This window comes from Vicugna pacos, chromosome 19, assembly GCF_048564905.1.
Source record: "Vicugna pacos chromosome 19, VicPac4, whole genome shotgun sequence".
Lineage (NCBI taxonomy): Eukaryota > Metazoa > Chordata > Mammalia > Artiodactyla > Camelidae > Vicugna > Vicugna pacos.
This window is the reverse complement of record NC_133005.1, coordinates 4503059-4524157: the sequence shown is the minus strand read 5'-3', so window position 1 is coordinate 4524157 and position 21099 is coordinate 4503059. Positions and strand designations below refer to the sequence as shown.

General features: G+C 43.6%; 2 protein-coding genes, 1 long non-coding RNA gene and 1 pseudogene across 4 annotated transcripts in view; 3 read left to right on the top strand and 1 right to left on the bottom strand.

Moving 5' to 3' along the window:
* Positions 1 to 6193: 6193 nt before the first annotated feature.
* On the bottom strand, positions 6194 to 7786 carry LOC140687355 (uncharacterized). Its single transcript, XR_012061593.1, has 3 exons — positions 7683 to 7786; positions 6714 to 6845; positions 6194 to 6271 (listed from the first exon to the last, which is right to left on the bottom strand). It is a non-coding gene; the product is annotated as an uncharacterized lncRNA (long non-coding RNA).
* Positions 7787 to 8608: 822 nt separating this feature from the next.
* On the top strand, positions 8609 to 11915 carry PET117 (PET117 cytochrome c oxidase chaperone). Its single transcript, XM_006206176.4, has 2 exons — positions 8609 to 8743; positions 11766 to 11915. The coding sequence occupies exons 1-2, from the start codon at positions 8648 to 8650 to the stop codon at positions 11913 to 11915; spliced, it is 246 nt and encodes an 81-aa protein (XP_006206238.1). The 5' UTR covers positions 8609 to 8647.
* A 297-nt stretch (positions 11916 to 12212) lies between these two features.
* KAT14 (lysine acetyltransferase 14) overlaps positions 12213 to 21099 on the top strand; it is a 29983-nt gene continuing 21096 nt past the window's right edge. For both annotated transcript variants that reach the window (XM_031674432.2, XM_072943722.1), the window contains exons 1-3: positions 12213 to 12471; positions 14402 to 14520; positions 18289 to 18410. In XM_031674432.2, coding sequence (XP_031530292.2) covers positions 12213 to 12471; positions 14402 to 14520; positions 18289 to 18410 — 500 coding nt within the window. The remainder of the gene's footprint in view (positions 12472 to 14401; positions 14521 to 18288; positions 18411 to 21099) is intronic.
* On the top strand, positions 13285 to 13463 carry LOC116278903 (U2 spliceosomal RNA; annotated as a pseudogene).

Below are 21099 nucleotides of genomic sequence, written 5' to 3'. Positions count from 1 at the left end.
TATTTCTGGCCAGGAAATTGGCCTTACAGAAAATTCCAAAAGAGAAATTGAAACAGATAGAATGCCTCTCAAGTTGACTTCACTGATGAAGAGTGCTCCATTGAGTAACCAATTTTAATATTTATTTAAATAACAAAACTTATTATTGTAATACAGACCTACCTTTATGAAATGGCCGTACAGCAACATAATAAGTTCCTGTCGATACAGGAACAGCACCATTGATATTCGGTCCTATTCTTTCCCGACTTTTTTTTTTTCTTTTTAATTGACATGTAGTTGATTTACAATACATGTTTGCTTTTTAAATAGTCCTAGTGGTGCTTTATGGGGTGCCATGCGGTGTGATGTTTCCAAAATCATTTGGTGCTGAGACTGGAACACTTACACAGAAGATGGTCACGGGTGCCATTTCAGCTGATGCCTGCCACCTTTTTCATAAACAAACCATTGCCTCTCTGCCTCCTCTTGCGTTCTCAGCCCTGCCCCACACAACCTTCTAGTTCACCACCCTCTGCCTCCACCCTCACCTGCTCCATTCGTGTCCACCCTCCATTCCACTTTGAACCTGTGCCTCCCTATTAATACTTCCCACTAAGTTGATGATTAATACTCCCTAAGTCAGAAGTCACTTGGAAATCCAGCTCTCCCACAATAGCTGTGAGGACCTGGCCCTGATTCAAGCCCACATAACAGACGCCAGATTACACAGTCAGTGGTGAAGGCATTTTTTCGAATCTCGCCTTTGTGTGAGTGAAGGTGGAACAGGCATTGGGTGACCACATTGTTCAAACACAGGGCGATGACTGTACTCCCCTCCACTTAGTTTTCATTTCTTGGTTCTTCTCCAAACCCCTGATTTCCAACTGTATTTCTTTTTGATGTTTCTTCTTCAAAGAGATTGCAGGAGAGGGCAGAGGGTAGTACGCCAGTCTAAAGAGTTTGGGGCTTTATCCTATAGGAGTAGGGGGCCACTGAGAGGTTTTTAAGATGGGCAGATTCGTATTTTTGTCTTAGAAAGTAAGTTCAATCTGATGACAGTGGTTCTGTCTCCCACTGATTTTACGTAGGAAGAAGTGTCACACGAGCAATCAATTTCAAAGGGACTTCAAGATCTGAAAACAACTCAGCAAGGGTGGGGTAGCCTGAGGCTCCCCAGGTTCCAGGGCACCTGAGCTTGAGTTCCTGAGGCTTCGTGTTTGCATGTCACCACCGGCCTCTTCTGTTCTAATCAGAGCTGATGTCGAAGGGACAGGAGCTGTGAATGGAGCACCTCTCCTGGAGGGGACTTCTGGATCAGCACAAAGCTGAGAGAGGCAGGAGCCAATGCGATCGCATGACACCAAGACACTAGAATAAAAGCAGATACACAAGGTTCCCAAGTGCCAGCCTACAAAGCAAACTGTGTTAAATTAGCCATGCTCCCTAATCTTTGTCCTGTCTAATAAACATAAAAAAAGATGTTTGTACAGCTCCCTGGGACCAATGTGAGGGAGCCTTGCTAATTCTAAATGGAGCTTTGCGGATAATATTTATTTACATTCTCTTTATATGATGTTATAAAAAGTGAAAATAAAAATTAAAAATCTATAATACTTTAGGAGAAGAAAAATAAAAACAAAGTATTGGGTAAATCTAAATTTGGTAACAATTGTGTGATTTTCTTTAATGAAAAACTAGAGCATGATTCTCTGCATCTAATTTTTTTATACCAAGTTTTATGTTCAAAATGTCTGCACATGGGACCCACTGCCATTGCCATGACCCACAGTAACCAGCGTGAGCTTGCCGGACAGAGAATATGAAAAAGCAGAGCAACTGGGTTAAGGGAAGATGCTGAGATGATAGGCTTTCTGCTGCTGCCCACCAGGAGAGGTAGTCCCGGGGAGGGGAGGGGAGGAGTGGGGTAAAATAAAACAAAATAATATAAAACAAAACAAAATTAAATTAAAAGTAAAATAAAATGCACACAATTCCTAATCAGACATTCAAATTTTTTTTATTGAAATTTAGTTAGTCTACAGTGTTGTGTTAATTTCTGATGTACAGCATAGTGATTCAGTTACACATATGTATATTCCTTTCCACAGTCTGTTTCATGATAGGCTATTACAAGGTATTGAATATAGCTCCCTGTGCTGTACAGTGGGACCTTGCTTATCTATTTTATATGTAGTAGTTAGTATCTGCAAGTCCTGAACTCCCGCTTTATCCCTCCACCCTCCTGGTAACCATAAGTTTGTTTTCTATGTCTGTCTGTGAGTCTGTTACTGTTTTGTAAATAAGATCATTTGCATAATTTTTTGAAGATTCCACATATAAGTGATATCATGTGGTATTTTTCTCTCTTTCTAGCTTACCTCACTTCATATGACCATCTCCAGGTCCATTCATGTTGCTGCAAATGGCATTATTGCATTCTTTTTTATGGCTGAGTAGTATTCCACTGTGTGTTTGTTTGTGTGTGTGTGTGTGTGTGTGTAAATATATATACACACATACATACCACATCTTCTTTATCCAGTTATCTGTCGATGGACTTTTTAGGTTGCTTCCATGTCTTGGCTATTGTAAATAGTGCTGCTATGAACATTGGGAAACATGTATGTTTTCACATTAGAGTTTCCTCCTGATGTATGCCCAGGAGTGGAATTGCTGGAACATATGGTAAATCTATTTCTAGTTTTTTAAAAGGAATCTTCATACTGTTTTCCATAATGGCTGCACCAAACTGCATTCCCACCAGCAGTGTAGGAGGGTTCCCTTTTCGCCACACTCTCTGTAGCATTTATCATTTGTGGACTTTTTAATGATGATCACTCTGACCAGTATGAGATGATACCTCATTGTAGTTTTGATTTGCATTTCTCTGATAATTAGAGATATCGAGCATCTTTTCATGTGCCTATTGGCCATTTGTATGTCTTCATTGCTGATCCATACATTTTAAATGATAATCTCTTTAATTCTTGATATTCATCATGGAGGAAAAACTTTCTTGGTGCAAGAAGCGGTGATAAAGATGATAAATGGTAAAGCCATTTTTTTCGGTTCAAACTTTTACATAAGATTTTGTACAAACTTAGGTCATGCTTATAGAGATGAGCACAAAATCCATGGACCATGTGATTAATCTTCACAAATATTCAGTACCAACACCCAGATCAAGAAACAGAATGACATGAGCATCTCAGAATCCCCACTCACACCCCATTCTCCCAGCAAAGACTCTGCCCCCCACCCCCCGCCCCCAGCAAGGTGACCACCATGCCAACTTCTGCAAATGGAATTTATCCAGATACGGATGTCCTTGGGTGCACACATGTACATAGTTCTGCTGGGCCTCCATCTGGGGCTGAAGCTGCTGGATATGGGGTTTGCACCCGTTCAGCTCCAGCAGATACAGCAGAAGTGGTTACAAGGGACACTCCCACCAGGAGTACAGAGTGTTCCAGTTGTTCTGTGTCCTTGTAAACATGTGCTATTGTCAGTTAAAGACATTATTTTTTAACAATGATTCATAAAATTTACAGCAATCAAAATTACATTTAAAGGCCTTAACAGCTCTTTTCTTCCATTAACAATGGTAACCTTGACATTTTTTTCTGACAATGTGACTGGATTTTGAATCCAAAAGAACTCAGCCACATCAAGTATTCCAAAACCACAAACTCTCATCCAGTTTGGGGATGGGTGGTTCACATTGCCGCCAGCTGGAGTGTCACCAAAAGTCCCTGAGAGCTGCAAATGAACAGATTTCTCATGACTGTGTGAAGACAAAGATCTCTTCTCCCCTCTGAGGGTCCCACTCTTATGACTCATGGGGGGACCACTCACTGGCCGGGGTGCAACATGTGTCATTGCCACGTGCCTGGCTTGGTACAGTCATGCTACTAATTCATCATCTCAACCAGCAAGCCCAGGAGGTAGCAGATATGTCATTGTCCCTACAGTACACAGGAGGAAACTGAGGTCCCAGAAGGTCAGGGACTGTCCCCCGTGAAGCCAGAAGCCCTTTGTAGAGCCTTGCTCACCAAGGCCACCTTCTGAGAACAACATCCCGCTGGAGGGCTGCAAGTGCTCCTATAAAGGGAGGAACAGGAGACCCCAAAACTGAACTCCAAGGGGCCACATGAATGAGGCAGCTGTCAGAAGTTAAGTGAACATCTGGAGAGGCAAATGCTATGGCCTTAGATCCTAGAATCCCCGTCTCAGTTTCCTGTTCTCTGTGTATCTCTCTCTCCTCTCCCATCCCTGTGTCTGGTCTCAGCCCCCTCCCTCTCCTCCCCTTCCTGTCTCACCTGCCTCTCTCGTCAAGCTGAACCATGCAACTGGAAGATTCTACATATACACAGTCTCCTTGTCTATCGACAAGATATATATTCCCTATTTTAAACTTTTAAACCAGGTGAATTTAATCTTTTATGTCTTTTGAAAACAAAACTAAAAACTAATCAGGTTGCTCTGCAACTTTCAGGTGGTGGACTCTGGGCAAATTACCTACCATTCTGTGCCTCAGTTTCCTCATCTGTAAAATGGTGATGATAACAGTACCTATTGTGAAGATGAAATGAGTTGATGCATATAATCAACTTTACCCTTTTCACCTTCTTTTGATAGCTTTATTGAAGTTATAATTAATATACCTTAAAATTTACCCTTTCAAAGTGCATAATTCAGGGGTTTAGTCGATTCACAGAGTCGTGAACCCATCATCATGATGTGATTCTAGAACATTTTCATCACCCCCAAAAGAAACTCATGAGCAGTACTCCCCATCTCCCAACCCCTTATGCCCTTGGCAACCAGTAATCTATTTTCTGCCTCCATAGATATGCTTATTCTGGACATTTTATGTAAATGAAATCATGCAATACCTGGTCTTTCAAAACTAGCTTTTTAACTTGGCATAATGTTTTTAAGATGTCGAGGTTCCCCCACGTTGTGCCAGGTATCAGCACTGCGTTTCTCTCTCTCTCTCTCTTTTTTTTTTTTGAGTGTATGTGTGTATATGTATATACTTAATTTTTTCTTCTTGGTGCTTTAAAAAATTTCCTAAAATTTCTTTTTTCCTCAACTTTATCGGGGTTTAACTTGCACAAAAAAATCATGCATACTTACTTAAGGTGTGCAACGTGAAGATTTGGTACACCTACACATTGTGAAATGATTACTATATTCAAGCTAATTAGCATATCATCACTTCTTATAGTTTACCTTTTTTGTGTGTGGTGAGAACACTTAAGATCTACTCTCTTTTTTTTTAATTTTTTTTTTTTTATTTTGAGGGGAGGAGGTAATTAGACTTACTTGTCTTTAGAGCAGGTGCTGGGGATGGAACCCAGGACCTTGTCCATGCTGAGCATGCGCTCTACCACTTGAGCTATACCCTCACCCCAAGATCTATTTTCTTAATATGAAAACATGAATATATGTATGTTCATGTATGACTGAAGCATTGTGCTGTACACCAGATATTGACCCAACACTGTAAACTGACTATACTTCAATAAAAATACATATATATATAAGAAAAAAAAAGAGATATCACCCAGAAAAAAAAAGATCTACTCAGCAAATTTCAAGTATACAATATAGTAATTTTTTTTAATAGAAGTACTGGGGATTGAATCCACGACAGAAAAAACCCAGTGTCCATTGCTGGATGAATGGATAAAGAAGTTGTGGTATATGTACACAACGAAATATTATTCATCCATGAAACAAGGAAATCTTGCCATTTGCAAAAATATGGATGAAGCTGGGACATTCACTATGCTAAGTGAAATAAGCTGGACTAAGAAAGACAATAACGTACGATTTGACTTATATGTGGAATCTAAAAAAAGTTGAAGTCAAAGAAGCAGAGAGTGAAATGGTGGTTGCTAGGGGCTGGGGTAGGGGCAGTGGGGGAAATGGGGGAAATACTGGTCAAAGGATAAACAGCTTTAAAAAGTGCACATTGCCTGAACATACTCAGTGTCTGCATGTCATGAAGAGACATTTTTTATCCTCCCTGTGGGCGAGTGGTCCTCAATTTTAAAGCTTCCACGTTGTAGTAGAGACTGTCTGTACTTAACCCTGTGATTATACCAGGAGCACCTCTCACCTGGAGTCACCAGTGGTTAAGCAGGTCTTTTCCACTTAATCAGCATAGTGATGATTCACCACGGAGAGGAGGCAAGTGAGGAGTTCAAGACAAGCGAGCACCTGGATCCTGGAGGAGACTTGCTGGAAGGTTGTAACCGAGAAGTGGGTCTTGAATCTTCTCCTGTATTGGGTGATACTGACTCTGGAGCAGTAGATCCACACCCACACTTAACTTTGGGGAGCAGTTAATTGCTGTCTTAGTTCTGCCACCATAACAAAAACACCATAGACCAAGTGGCTTATACAACAGAAGCTGATTTCTCACAGTTTTGGAGGCTGGGAAGTCTGAGATCAGGGTGCCTGCCTGGTCAGGTTCCAGTGAGGGCCCTCTTCCTGGTCTGCAGGTGCCAGCTCCTCGCAGTGTCCTCACTTGGGAGAGACAACAAGCTCCAGGCTCTTACTCTTCTTAGAAGGATGCTAATCCCATCATGGGGACCCCACCCTCATGACCTCATGGAACCTCCTTACCTCTAAAGGCCCCACCTCGTAATACCATCCCATTGGCAGTTACAATTTCAACATAAGAATGAGGGATACACAAACATGTAGAACAGAATTGCTACCTGATTGATAACAATCAGTTGTCTCCTCTCTGCCTTTTGTATTGTGACTATTTGATGGACCAGCCTGTCTTCCTTCCAGGCACTGAGCTGCTTGAGGGATGGGGACTACCTTGAATTCACTGCTCCTGGCACCTTCAGTCAAAGTTTGTTGGGAAAAAAAAAAAGAGCCATCAATCAGCAATCTAGACCTTCCTTTTTGAAAATGTATTCGTTAGTAAAAACTCTTCAAGTTGTCTCAGAAAACTGCTTTCGTTCAAACACACTGGACACGCTTAAAAATACACTCAGAACAGATGGAAATTTTTTTATTTTTTATAAAAAAAAATTTCCCCCCTTAATGGAGGCACTGGGGATTGAACCCAGGACCTTGTGCACACCAAGCATGCGCACTACCACTGAGCAATACCCACTTATCCCCCAGAAATTAAAAAAAGTTGGTTTCAGTGTTTGATGGTATGCAGTCTCTCACCACCCAGTAATTTATGTGACAATAACCACAGAAAACACCCTATTTAGGTTTAGAAATATTTAAACAGATAATCCATTTCCGACTTTGACAGTTAACACATACAGGACTTTCAAAAAATAGAATAACAATACATTTCAAGAAGACAAATTGAAAAATCAGTCTTGATAGAATCAAAGGCTGATAGAATAAAGGCCTACCTAACTCTCTCTAAGGACATGCAGCTTTATTGAAGGCTCACTGACTTGGAGGAAAATGTCTGGAGTCTACCACAAGTAAGAAGCAGTCTAACGTAGTTTTTATTTCTTTACAGAAATACGCAAATATGCCCTGAATTAAATTGCTTCTAACTCCAAGGTCTATTAGGGCAGGGACCCCGTTCCCCAATTCAATAGTACTTTCTCTGCTGAGAAAAATGCTGCAGACGAAATGACATTTGAAATGGGTATTTACATTTTAAAAATCATTTTTATCTTACTACATTTCTTAAGAGCAACATTCACCTCATGTCTGGAATAGCCAAGCACTATAGAGATGAATGTCCTAATCAAGGCAGAGCCCAAATCAGCAGCGTCCATAGTTGTTTGCACAGGAAGGAGTTCGTTCTCTGTGAATTTTAGAGGGAAAGAATGACTTAATAATAATACCTCTTCATTGAAAAGCCAAGTGTCTGTCTCCGCCGTGCACACTGCCTTACGCGGTTCCCCACTCGCTACTTCAATCATGTATGTTTCCAGTCACGTGGGCATGAACCCTGCCTTAGTGACGGCGGGAACCTGGTGTAGAAGTGATCTATCTCTTAAGGATTACGTGGGCAGCAAGGTGACCAGCGCTTTCCGTATCAGGAAGCAAGGGGGTCCCGCTGCCCAGGGAGCATGCTCTCTAGCCAGGAAGCGTTTCAATTTCAAGAAAAACCACACCCTGACCAGCCACCCTACAGAGTCAAGGTGAAAGCAGGTGACAATGTTTTACACGAGAAACTCCATTCCTAGGGGCACCTCGCCCGCCAAAGAGGCACCTGCGTTTGGTGAAGCTGGTATTGAGCAAAGCAGCAAAGTGCTCAGAAGGGACGCGTGTGGCAGAGAGGTCCGCAAGGTACCCGGTCCGGAATCTCGACCCCGCGGACCCTCCAGGCCTGGAACCCCTGCCTGGAAGGTGCTGGGGCCAGCTTTGGGTCAGGACCCCTTAGACTTTGACTTTCGAGTGTTCCTCCCCGACCACCTGCAGGGTAGGGAGGGGTTCCCTCCTGTCCTGGGGCCCCACCCGGAGCCGCGCTGTCATCTGAGCAGGGACACCGATCGGCGCTCGGCTCTCGATTGCTCCTGCCTGGCGGCGGCGCGCGGCGCTCGTGGCGGCTGGGGCTCTGCGCTCGAGGGGTCGAGCCTGGCCCGCACCGGCAGCGACGCGCGCCCGGCGGCGGCCGCGGGGCCTCAGGCGCGGGCAGGAGGCCGCGGCGGCGGGCGCGGGGATGTCGAGGAGCTCGAAGGTGGTGCTGGGCCTGTCGGTGGTGCTGACGGCGGCCACCGTGGCTGGCGTGCATGTGAAGCAGCGGCAGGACCAGCAGGTCGGTGTCACGTGACCGCTTCTTCCGGGCCCCGCGCGGCCGCGGCGACCTCGACCTCGGGCCTGGGGTCTGACTCCGCGTGGCTCCCCGCTTCCTCCTCGCCTTTCCTGCCTCCCCGTCCCCTCCTCTCCCCTCCTCCGCGGCCGCGTGTCCTCGAGGCCGGGGGACCCTCCAGGGGCCGCCAGCGGTCCCTTCTCGAGTCGGAGCCCCCCTGCAGGAATACGGCCCCCTGAGCATCTGGCAAGTAGAGGCGGAGAGGTGGCTGCATTCGGCCGGTTACCGCCTGTCCCCACCCCCACGCCCAGGTTGGGTTCTCCCGTGTTCAGATGCTAGTGAGACTTTATCCCGCGATAAAGAGGGCAGCCCCGCATCCCTCTTCGTGCCTTTGGCCAAGGTACTTGGTGAGATACTTGTCTGTGTGTGTCTCTCTTTCTTCCTTTTTAAGGAACAGTTTGCCATGGAAACTAGATTCTGGGAACGGTAGCGATACCAGCCTCCACATTTTCCTTTTTCGGTACTTTTATTTCTGGAAATATACGTGACTTACTGCTTAGTGGGCTGACCATCCACGCTGTGTCTCTCGGTTCATACTTTCTCCCCTTTTCAAGTTGGCAAACGTTTAATGGCCGATCTCTGTGCACCAGGGTCCACTCTAGGCGCTTTGGGAAACAAAAGGAGGCGCAGCTGCTCCTGAGACTGTAAATGATTGAAAACAGTGCTGTAGGTGGAGCGTGAGAAGGGGCAGCCAGGTGGGTGCGGGTGTTAGGGTGGAGCCTGGTTTGCGGACGGTGGAAGTCATGAATCAGTAGTAAACGGGCGTGTGTCGCCTTGCACTGTGCCCTGCGCTTGGTGTGTAGTCTTTGTCCTCGGACACACTGTGGAAATCAGAGGAAAGGAAGCCTTAGATGATACAAAGAATTTAGGGGGAAACGGAATGATTAATGATGACAGGGCCTGAAAGAGATTGGAGATTTGGGATTAAAGTAGAGGTTCTCAGGGTAGCTTTTGGAACACAGGAGACTTCCTCTTCTAAGAAGGAAATGGTGGTGATGGGGAGAAAATTTGAGATGAGGTAGAGAATAGTATGTTGGATGTAGCTCTGAAGGCAGTGGCGGGATTTTCAGTGTGGTGTAGGGTTGGTTAAAAGCCTGGTTCTGACCTCTAGCTACACATTCGATTGTTCTGGGGAGTTTTTACCATGTAACAGGCTGGACCCTGCCCCAGACCTGTTAAACGAGAATCTCTTGGGGATGGAAATTCCTCTTAGGTATGTTTTAAAAGTGGCTCCGGGATTCTAACATGCAGCCAGGGTTGGGAACCACAGTTAGCGCAAGAACAGGAAGATTTAGACACCTGGAAATTAGAGGTGAAGATTAACCAAAGTAACCTGTGTTTATTTTACACCCAGTCACTCATTTTGGGCTTCCTTTCTTGTAGTGGGAGCGAGTAGGTCAAGTGGGTATGACACTGTGGATGTGTTGGAAGGTTCAAGGAAGCGAGAAATAAGATGACTCTTGCCTTCAGTTGTTGACTGCCACATACCAGGCACTGTACTTACAGCACTGTACACACAGCATCTTTAATCCTCACAGGAACTCAGCCAAACCTGCAGTACTGCACGAGGAGCCAGAGCTCTAGGTGTTAGAGGTCTTGGCCGTTAGGAAGGTGTCCCAGGAAGGATGTGCGGTGTGAGGCAGTCAGCAGAGACCTTGAAACTTGGAGGAAGGTAGCAAGCAGTGGCTGGAGAACAAGGTCTGTGCCACGTGCTCAAGTCTGAGAAAGGAAGGGAGGACCTCAGAGGTGAGTGTGGAGAGTGATTCCAGCGGACAGTGTGGGCTTCAAGGACTGGGTGGAGTGTGTAGTGAGGAGTAGGAGACAGGAAGAGCTGGGGGTAGGGAAGCAAGGAGTGAGCGCCTCCATTTCTGTCTGGAAATCTCTGAAAGAGTGTGGGTTTCAGGAAAGTTGGTTTTCAGTTTCGTTCAGTCCCAGGACTCTTAAGTTCCCTAGCTCCCCCGAAATGGGGAATGAGCCTCTAGATCTAGAGAAGGTCCAGCAAGTAGGTACTTGGTGATTTTTAAAGATAGACATAATGGTAATTAAAAGAAAACATAACCCATGCCCTACCCACATTATTCTGTCAAACAAGGCTGCCTGTTTAAAAGTTAATTTATTTTGTCAGGGGGAAGGTATAGCTCAGTGGTAGGGCGTGTGTGTAGCATGCATGAGGTCCTGGGCTCAATCCCCGGTACCTCCATTAAAAATAAATAAAAATAAATGAATAAAAACCTAACTACCCCCCCAAAGTTATAATTTTGTGACCTATAACTATAAAATGTTAGTTATTAGTAGTGACTGAACTGATGCTTTAAAAAGTTTCATCTTATGTACCAGGTCCATATTCTGGTATTTTCTGCCTGTCACTGGTGCTTATCAAAGTAACTACCATTGATGGGCTTTTATTTTTTCCTCTGCTAGTAACATTCTTTCCCCCTCTTCTCTCCCCGTTATGTAATTGATAGGAATTCTGTGTAATTTTTAGTTTTTCTCCTTACATGCTACAAGAAGCCGGGTTCTTTACTTTCTTACATCCTTACAGTTTGTTCAAATTTTAATAATTTTTTTCTCTCATGTTTATTATGTCTAGGACAATTGCTGATAGGAATGTAGTTCACAGTTACTCAGGTGACTCAAGTTTTTAAAAGCATCGTGTATCAGTTAAACTTTTTAAAATGCAGCGTAGTGGCAGTTTTTTCTTTTTTAATTGTTATTTCCCATTATACTAAATGATGAGGAATTTCTTAAAGTAGAAGTCATTTCAGTAATAATTGTAGCACCCTACCAAATTAATTTGATGGTTTCTTTATTACATTTACATTTATACAGAAGGTTAAAAAGTGATTGGGTACTTGGAATCTAAAAGTTTTAAGTGTATTTTGGTAACACTGTTTTTTGGATTTCAGTGGCACCAGGATGGGAACCACCTGTTCAGGGTGTTACTGAAATCTGTTTCTTACGTTTTTAGAGGCTTCGTGACGGAGTGATCAGAGACATTGAAAGGCAAAATCGGAAAAAAGAAAACATTCGTCTTTTGGGAGAACAGATTATTCTGACTGAGCAACTTGAAGCAGAAAGAGAGAAGGTGGTGTTGGCAAAAGGATCTCAAAAAACATGACTTGAAATGAATGTGAAATATCGATGGAACAGACAGCGTTGAGTGTGTGTGTGTGAGTGAGTGTTGGTGAACAGCTTAGTGAAATCTTCAGCTTTTTTTTGGTCACTATCCTTTTAGACTTGATCAAAAAAAGGACAGTGGATCATATATTCTAAACAGTTGTTTTAAGAGCCCCTGAGTAAAGATGGGCACATGCTCTTCTGAAGCAGTTGTAGGATCCTGCTAGGAGCCCTTCAAGCTCGGTGTCCAGAGCTGAGGATTGTCCCCGAGGAGCACTCTGGACCTGCAGAAGGAGGGATGGAGAGTAACATCCACCTGAGCAGCTTGATCAGCCGGCACGATGACGAAGCCACGAGAACGTCGACCTCGGAAGGGCTGGAGGAGGGCGAGGTGGAGGGGGAGACGCTCCTGATTGTTGAATCGGAGGACCAAGCGTCCGTGGACTTGTCCCATGACCAGAGCGGGGATTCGCTCAACAGTGACGAGGGAGATGTGTCGTGGATGGAGGAGCAGCTGTCCTACTTCTGTGACAAGTGTCAGAAGTGGATCCCGGCCAGTAAGGAGCCTCTCAATTCCTTTGCTTTGTCAGTTCCTATGTGTAGGTTTGTTTTTGCAACCTGTGAAAGAAACACGAATGTAAAATAGACCTAAATAAAAAGATAACTGTTACATCTATTGTTAGTTTAGTTGATTAACTGCAAAATTATATAAAACATAGACACATTTGTACTGCTAAATATTACTGCCAACCTCCATTACCTTGTTAAATTAACAGTCTTGATTGTAACCCAATAAAAGTTAGAAAATTGGAAATCCTGTGTTACTTAAAGAATTAGCCACATTATTCTATCACGATAACGTTATTGTGGATTTGGGGCCAAATTCTAGGCCCAGCATAGAACTGAAGGTTAGGCTCATAAAAATGACCCTGGTGATACTTAACTCACATGGAAAATGACTGCATGGTATGCTGATGTAAGGTCGGAGTTAGCAGGTGACAGTGCTTTGTGCCCTAGGGCCCTTCCTGTTCGCTGCTTGCTGCCTCCTTCATCTGCAGGCAGTAGTTACACACGCGCGCGCTCTCCTGACAGCGCAGTTCTTCAGCTCAGTCTCTTCCGCTGTCAGCTTCCAGCTCTCAGGGCACCAGGACTCTTACCCAACAGGATTTTTCCATTAAGCAGAGACTAGTAAAGACATATGTACTAGAGGAATATTTTGTGTAATAGAACTTGTAACTAGGTCAGAGAAATTTACGTATGTGTACATATGTATATATTACTGTGAAGTGGGTCGTTTTCGGGTATGTAAGGATGTTTTTAAGATGGATTCAACTCTTCAGATTAACAGTTACTTTAATAAATGAATACCAATCACTTCTCAGCTAAGATCAAATGTAGTATCTATTCTTACCAGTTTAATACATTAATACTATTTTCACAGAAAACAAACCTAAAATTTATTGCATGTTAGCTAATTTTTGCTTCCGAGCTGTCTCTGCTTATAAATTCAGGGTTCTGCCTTAAAGTCTCAGTGGCTTCCCCACTCCTCACAGCATACGTTTCACAGCACACTTCCTGAGGGCCCTGCTGCCTCTCCAGCCTCTCTCCTTAGTGTCCTCCTGTCCCCACACATAGACACAACGTGGCTGCAGCACAGGTGAACTTACAATTCTCCACAAGCACTTCTCGTCCCTAGGACAGTGCATTTAAATGTCCTCTGGCCTCCACACTCCCCAGCCCCATCACAACACACAAGCACCTCTTTTCACCTGGCCATTCTAGCCATCCTTCCTGCCCCGTCACCCCACTTTCTCTAGCTCTGCTGTCTCCCTGCCGTGGTAGGCACCTCTGTGTGCCCTCACGTTGCCCTGCGGCGCCCATCACGTTCCACTCCAGTGGTTTTCACGTCTCCCAGAGCATCAGCATCACTCGGGAAATGTCCAAAATGCCCTGCTTCTAGAGGTTGGTTTATTTCACGTGGGCTCAGCTCAGCCATATTTAAAGCAAAAAACAACCCCCCACGGTGAGGAAGCGAACCCCTGTGCTGCTGGGACTACCTTCTTGCTCCTGTGCAGCCCACACAGCATTTGTGAGCCTCTGGGAAGTGGCACCGTGTCGTCTTGGGTGTTGTGTTTCCGGTTCCCAGTGCCTGGCTCAGTGGGAGCTCAGAGATGTTTTGGAAGAATGTGGGAAGAGACCTGTTGGAGTCAGGGAAGTTAACAGTTGGGTAGCCAGTGAGAGCAATCCTACCTGCTTTTCCAGTGTCTCCCGAAAGTTAGGGAACAACAGATCTCAGCTGGCATGCACTTGATGTTGGAAGAATACAAATCTTCTGTACTGCCTTCCCCACCCCATCCTGCCGTCTTGGGTTGGCTGAAAAAAAAAGGAAAACAGCCTGGGAAACTTGGAATATGATGGATAAATTGAACCTTTGGGTTACCTCTGCTCTGGACAGACTTGTAACGTGCCTTTTTGTTTTTCTCCTAGGTCAGCTGAGGGAACAGCTCAGTTACCTTAAGGGTGATAATTTTTTTAGGTTTACTTGTTCCGATTGCTCAGACGACGGCAAGGAGCAGTACGAGAGACTGAAGCTGACGTGGCAGCAAGTGAGTAGAAAGCCCTCCCCTGCACTTCGTGAGGCTGGTCCCCCGGGAATGTATTGGGGTGAGTGTCTAGAGAATGAGGAACTAAACGTAGGAGCTTTGGAGTTGTTTTGAGGGTCACTTCATTTCACAGTGAAAATCATACACGAATATGTGGAGAAAGGAGTTGTGGGTAAAAGTACCCATCACTGCTAACTTAGTGATTTTTGAGAATCTAGCCCACACGGTTTCATTTATGTGTAATACCAAACTCTGATTTTAATTGAAGAGGTTCACATTTTTTCTTATAGCTATTTTTAGAAAACTAAAACCATTTTTTAAAATGTAAAGATGTTGAATCACTGTGCTGTACACCTGACAGTAACACAATATTGTCAAGCAACAGTGCTTCAATTTAAAAAAAAAGGAAAGAAAAGATGGCCACCCTGATGTCAACCAGCTGCGGCCTGAACAGCATCTTTTAACTGATTGTTGTCTTCATGTTTTTGGTTTGTTTTTACAGTGATATGTTATAACAAGGCACCAAATATACATGCAGTCTTTGAGTTCTAAGAATGTATGAATTAGACATTGCTCATTTGGTTTTTATATTTATTCTACAAAAATTGAGTGCATGTGATGAACCAGGCACTATTCCAGGTCTGGAAAGTAGAATCTGTTCAAGACCAGCTGATTCTCTTTCAGCTCGCTCTTCTTCAGGGGGAGCAGGACAGCCCAGCCCCCTGCCCCTGGCAGCTGACATTCTAGACATTTATTTCAGACAGTAAACAGACAAATGAACAAGTTAATTGCCTCCAGCACTTCTTGCTATGAAGGAAATAAACAGGATAATGAGTAAGAGATTTTAGATTATACCCTCTAAGCCACTTAAGGTGTTAAATTGTAGCTGTGTGAGCAGCCTTGGACTGTTACCTTAATCATCAGTGCTTTATTAGGGCATCTCCTAATGAAATCTGTCAGTGGTGAGTCGGGGAGCCTCTTTGGACTTGCCTGAAAATATGTAAGTAGAAAAAAAGGGGGAAAAAAAGAAAATGCAGGGAAGTTTGTGTTGAGCATACAGTCTCATGAACATTATAATTGGGATTTTTTTTTCAAAGTGTCCGTGGGATACTGTGTCTCGGCAAGGTCAGACTGACGTCCACAGATGATTCTGACAGGTGCAGCAAGGCAGATTCGCTTTTGCTTTTGGCCTGCAAGAAGTTTCTCATAAAGCTGTAAAATGGAAGAAGAGCAACTGTGTGTAACAGGGGTCTCTGCAGAGGTTCTTTTCCAAGGAAAAACTGGCTTTTGATTATATTGCTAAGACTGTGCCCTGCTGGCTCAGTTTGCACATTTAATCGGCCAGCATCACTCGATTATTTTTTTTTTTTTACTTCCAAGAGACACACAGGTGGTGGGTAGCAAGTTCCCTGGGATGGTGACCTGTAAACTGGGGCCAGACACGTCTGGTCCGGGGAGGAGTGCTGACCGCGCTTTCTGGTCACATCCATTTCCCCTTCCAGCCTGTGTCTCGTGCAGGAGCTGGAAGTGGATCAGTTGGTCTTGAGTAGATTCTGTTGACGTCACATTCTAATTGGAATGTGGGTTTTCTATCATTTTAAATCTTAAACTTTGTTGATTTATCAAAGTAATAAGTAGGAATGCTCTTTTATGTTACAGAATACCAGCAGGAGAGAGGTGTGGTCTCCTGACTAAGAGACCCCTTTCTTCTCTGCCCTCCCTGTGTCTTCTCCTCCTCCTTGGTGACTCAGGAACATCAGTTTGAAACGTAGGGGACACTGTCGAGTGTTTGGGAAGGCTAGGGTAGTCTGTACACTCTTGTCCTGGGCTCTCACTACTTTTCCGGGTTGTCCTCAGCGGGTACTTGGGAGGTGCCCACTGGGCAGTGCCGCCCTGAGCGGGGGCTTGGGGAGGCGCCGGTCCACGAGGCCGGCCGGTTACTGTGACCTTGGGCTGGCGGTGTGACAGCAGAAGACTAAACTGGGATTCATTCTTTAAGATTACAGGTTCCGGGAGAGGGGAAAACCATGTCCTTCCTGTACTGGGCTTGTAGTTTTCCCAGTCAATTGGGTGATAATATGAGAAGTTATTTTCAAGTAAATATGTGGATTTTAACTTTTTAAAGTCATGAAATATTTCAAATATGAAAAAGCACCAGAAATGAAACATCACACTTGTGTCTGTACCACTGAGATGAATAGTGAACACGTTTCCGAGTTACGGTAGGGTCTGAATGTGGGCAGAAGAGCCCGTTCCATCCTTTTCTTAAAGTATTTCTTTAACAGTAGCTTTAAAAATTGTAGTAAAATATACATACTGTAAAAGTTTACCATCTTAACCATTTTTTAAGCACACAAGTCAGTGGCATTAACATCACATTGTTTTGCAACCATCACCACCATCCATCTCCAAACAGCCTCATCTCAAACTGAAATCCTGTGTCCATTAAACAGTAACTCCCCAGGAACAGTAACTGTTTAAGGGCCATGTTTGTTGGCTGATGTAGACCTGGTGCAGACGTAAGTGGAAGAATTTGCAAAGTCTGTTCATGGGACCAGTTGTTTGTCAGACCATCTGCAGGTTTTACAAGTTTAAGGAGGAGGGAGCTGAGACGGATAGCGGAAGCGTCAGAATTCCCCGGGCCCCATGGGGCTGTAGTTGTGGGCCCTCCTGTCAGACCGGACCTCTGGGACCTGGTGCTGGGAACAGTGATGCTGGGGAGCGTGAACTTCAGTATAGACTCCTGACAGCTTTGGAACGCTCCTTATGGGAAGAAGAATTATTTAAAGCTTCTTAGATTCTCTGTCCCCTTTTCAACTTCCTTGGCCTAAAATTAGTCATCACTTTTATCAGCTTGAAAACATGGTTTTGAATAGCTTGTAGAGTTTCTTGTCCATTTACAATTACAAAATTGCATTTAGATGCAAAGAGAAATGTCTGAGAGGGCAGTCACTGAAAATGTTAAAAAGGGTTATTTCTTGATGGTGGATTTAAAGTGATTTTTACTTCCTTTTCCTTCTATCATTGAAGTCTTTTATGGTGAGCGTGTGTTATTTATATTTCTGGAAAATAGTTCCCCATTTGGGGCCATGAATTCATTACCTGTAAAATGAGAGATACGGAGTCTCTTGTGGAGCTGGGGCGGGGGCCTGGGGGGGTGGCGTCCTGCTCTCAGAGGGTGGGCCGGGCAGCCGGGCCTTTCAGGTCCCTGCCCCTGGGTCTATGCTGATTGCGTCTCAGTAAAGGTTCCCACAGCTGAGAAAGGCTAAACTCGGAGTGGGTGGTGCCTCACATCATCTTCAGCTCTGAAATTCTGAGAGACTTTTCTTTCTGCCCTTTAAGGAGCTTAGAAAAGTGTATTTGCAGGGGTGATGTTCAGAATATTAAAACAGGTCAGCCCTGTCCGTCAGAAGTGCTGGGTGGAGCCTCATGATACCAGGAGTTAACATGTCATGAGTGCTGCCTTGTGAGTGATGGGGGACCGGGTGGGGCTGCTTAGGGCAGTAGTCACTTACAACTCTTTGAGCCACACGTCAGCCTTGCCCATGGAACACATAAGGAACAACCGCATGTCATTAAGAGGATTAGTGATAGATTCATCCATTGAAAGTGAAGAAGGAGGTACAGTTCTGTACTGAGGACATCCCAGGACACTGTCCTTCCTCTTCCCCTCCACTCCTCACTCTTCCAATACGCAAGAACAGACGTTCCCCCGAAGGGCCGCGTCCTGCATCCTGCTTTTCTACCAGCTTCGTTTCGTTTGTGTTTCAGGTGGTCATGTTGGCCATGTACAACCTGTCCCTGGAGGGAAGTGGACGGCAAGGCTACTTCAGGTGGAAGGAAGATATCTGCGCTTTTATTGAGAAGCATTGGGCATTTTTACTCGGGAGCAGGTATTTTAAAAAATCTTACACTTGAATGAAAATGTAAAGAACAAAGCATCCGAGACTCGGGACAGCCTAGTGCAGGCTTTTAGAGAATTATTTACTTGTGGCGGTTGCTGAGACTTTTTTAATCCAGAAAATGTTGTTACTTTAAGTTAGCAGAGCGGAAGTGTTTGCAGTTACAAGTGCAGCTTTCTGTACTTCTACTTCCAGAGGAAACTGTTGGTTTCTACAGAGCAAGAAGACATTTACATAGATGTTTAGAATGTTAAAAAATAGAGAGTGTGTGATTGCATGGGGCTGTTTAATAGTTGGATGAGTAACTAATTTGAGGATGGAGGGTTATTATGTCCTTTTAAAATCAGTGCTTTTAGGAGGTCAGCAGAAGAGAAGTAATGGCAGCTAGTAACTGCACTCACGTAAATTCCCCTTCACTAATTATTAGTATTTATCTTTATCAAGTCTAGAAGCTAGAAACTGCTGTCTGCTTTTGGTATTCCGTGCTTCGCCAGGTCTGGGTACATCAGCACACTGCAGTTCATTCATTCATTCCTCTTTTCACAGTGATGCTGTGTGCCTTTGCTACCCAGCTCCCCTCCTCCGTGACCCCTCCTTCACTCATCTGACCTAGGGACGCCGGGGCATGGACATCCCGACCAGATGTCTTAACTAACTGTCCATGCGGATCTAACAAGATTCTACCGCTATTAGGGGTTAGCGTGTTTGCAGTTGCATTGGTGGATTGTCTGAGATGCTAACTGTTAGTTGCCTTCTGAAGTCTTGGTGAGATTCATAAATCTTGCATGATTGGGTCAGTGTGGACTCAGTAGAGGTCAGAGCAGGAGTCTGTACCTGTCCTTACTCTGAACTCACTGCAGCCTGTTTACTCGGGTGCTGAGAAGTCACAGCTCAGCTAAAGCTGCTGAGGAATCGGGGAGGCGTGAGCTTCTGAAGGCTTGCTGTGCGGAGAGAATAGAATAGATTCAGTACATTTTTACAAAAGGAGTTATTTTTGTCCTTGAGTTATTTAGTGGTACTAAGAAAAGAGTTGACAGTATAACTGGTTCTTTTTCTTAAAGAATGGAAATCTGTTGTCTTAGTTTAATAATTTAGCTCTATTTATGGAGCTTAATAGACCCCATTTACAAGGGACAAAAAAGGAGAATAAACCGATAAAATTAGATCTTGGAAGGTTTTCATGATCTATCAGTGCTATTCTGCTTAGTGGATTGTCTTCTGGAAGGAACTGAGTTTAAACTGCCTGTTTCAAGGATGTTGCCGTATTTTAACAGCAGTTGCTCGGTTGTCAGTTGTTCATTTCTAGAACACATTCTGAAAGGCGTCAGCTAAGGGTCTTTTTCTTTTAATACTCCTACTGAAAGGCATTAATTACTCTCCAGCTTCTTGTAGTTTAACCATTAAACTAGTGGGTTTGGGGCACAATAGTATATCACTTGAATTATCATTTACTTTCTTAAATCAAGTCACTTAAAAAAATACATTACTTTTTAAAAGAAACTTCACACCACCATGATAAGTGGAAAACCCATATCATTTGCCATAAATAGAATGAAACTATAAAAATATGTGCGCTAAAAATAAAACAATGCTGTTGACTTGTAGCTGGATCCCATTACCTAGAAAGGCAATCTGAAATCCTCTTTCCTTTTTTTTTATTGTATGATTCCATCTATGTATTTTTTACTTCTAGCTTTACTGAGGTATAATTGATATGTAGCACTGTGTGAGTTTCAGGTGTACAGCATAATGATCTGACTTACATACGTCGTGAAATGACCACAGTCATTTTAGTGAACATCCATCAACTCATATAGTTAGAAAATTAAAGAGACAGAAAAAAATTATTTTCCTCGTGATGAGAACTCTCAGGATTTACTCTCTTAGCAACTTACATATATAATTTTTAGCAGTGTTAATTATATGTATCATGTTGTACGTGACATCCCTACTACTTATTTATCTTATAGTTTGTACTCTTTGACTACCTTCATTCAGTTCCCCCTTCCCCCACCTCTCGTAACCACAAATCTGATCTTTTTCTATGAGTTTGTTTTTGAAGTATAATTGACCTACAACACTATGTTAGTTTCTGTTACACGACATAGTGATTCAGTATTTAACTACATTTCAAAATGATCACCATGATAAGTATGTCACCATACAAAGATATTACTTAATTATTGACTGTATTCCCCACACTGTACACTTCATACCTGTGACTCATTTATTTTGCAACTAGAAGTTTGTACCTCTTAATCACCCTCACCTATTTCCTCGCCTCCATGTCTCTCTTCTCTGACAATCACCTGTTTCTTCTCTGCGTCTATCACTCTGTTGCTGTTTTGTTATGTTTGTTCATTTGGTTTATTTTTTAGATTACACATGTAAGTGAAATCATACTGTATTTGTCTTTCTCTTTCTGACTTATATCACTTAGCATAATGCCCTCTAGGTCCAACTATGTTGTTGCAAAAGTCAAGATCTCACTCCTTTTCATGGCTGAGTAATATTCCACTGTGTATATACTACATCTTTTTTTTTTTATGCCACATCTTTATCCATTCATCTGTTAATGGGCACTTAGCTTGCTCCCATATCTTGGCTATTGTAAATAACACTGCAGTGAACATAGGGGTGCATATATGTTTTCGAATTAGTGTTTTTGTTTTCTTCGGAT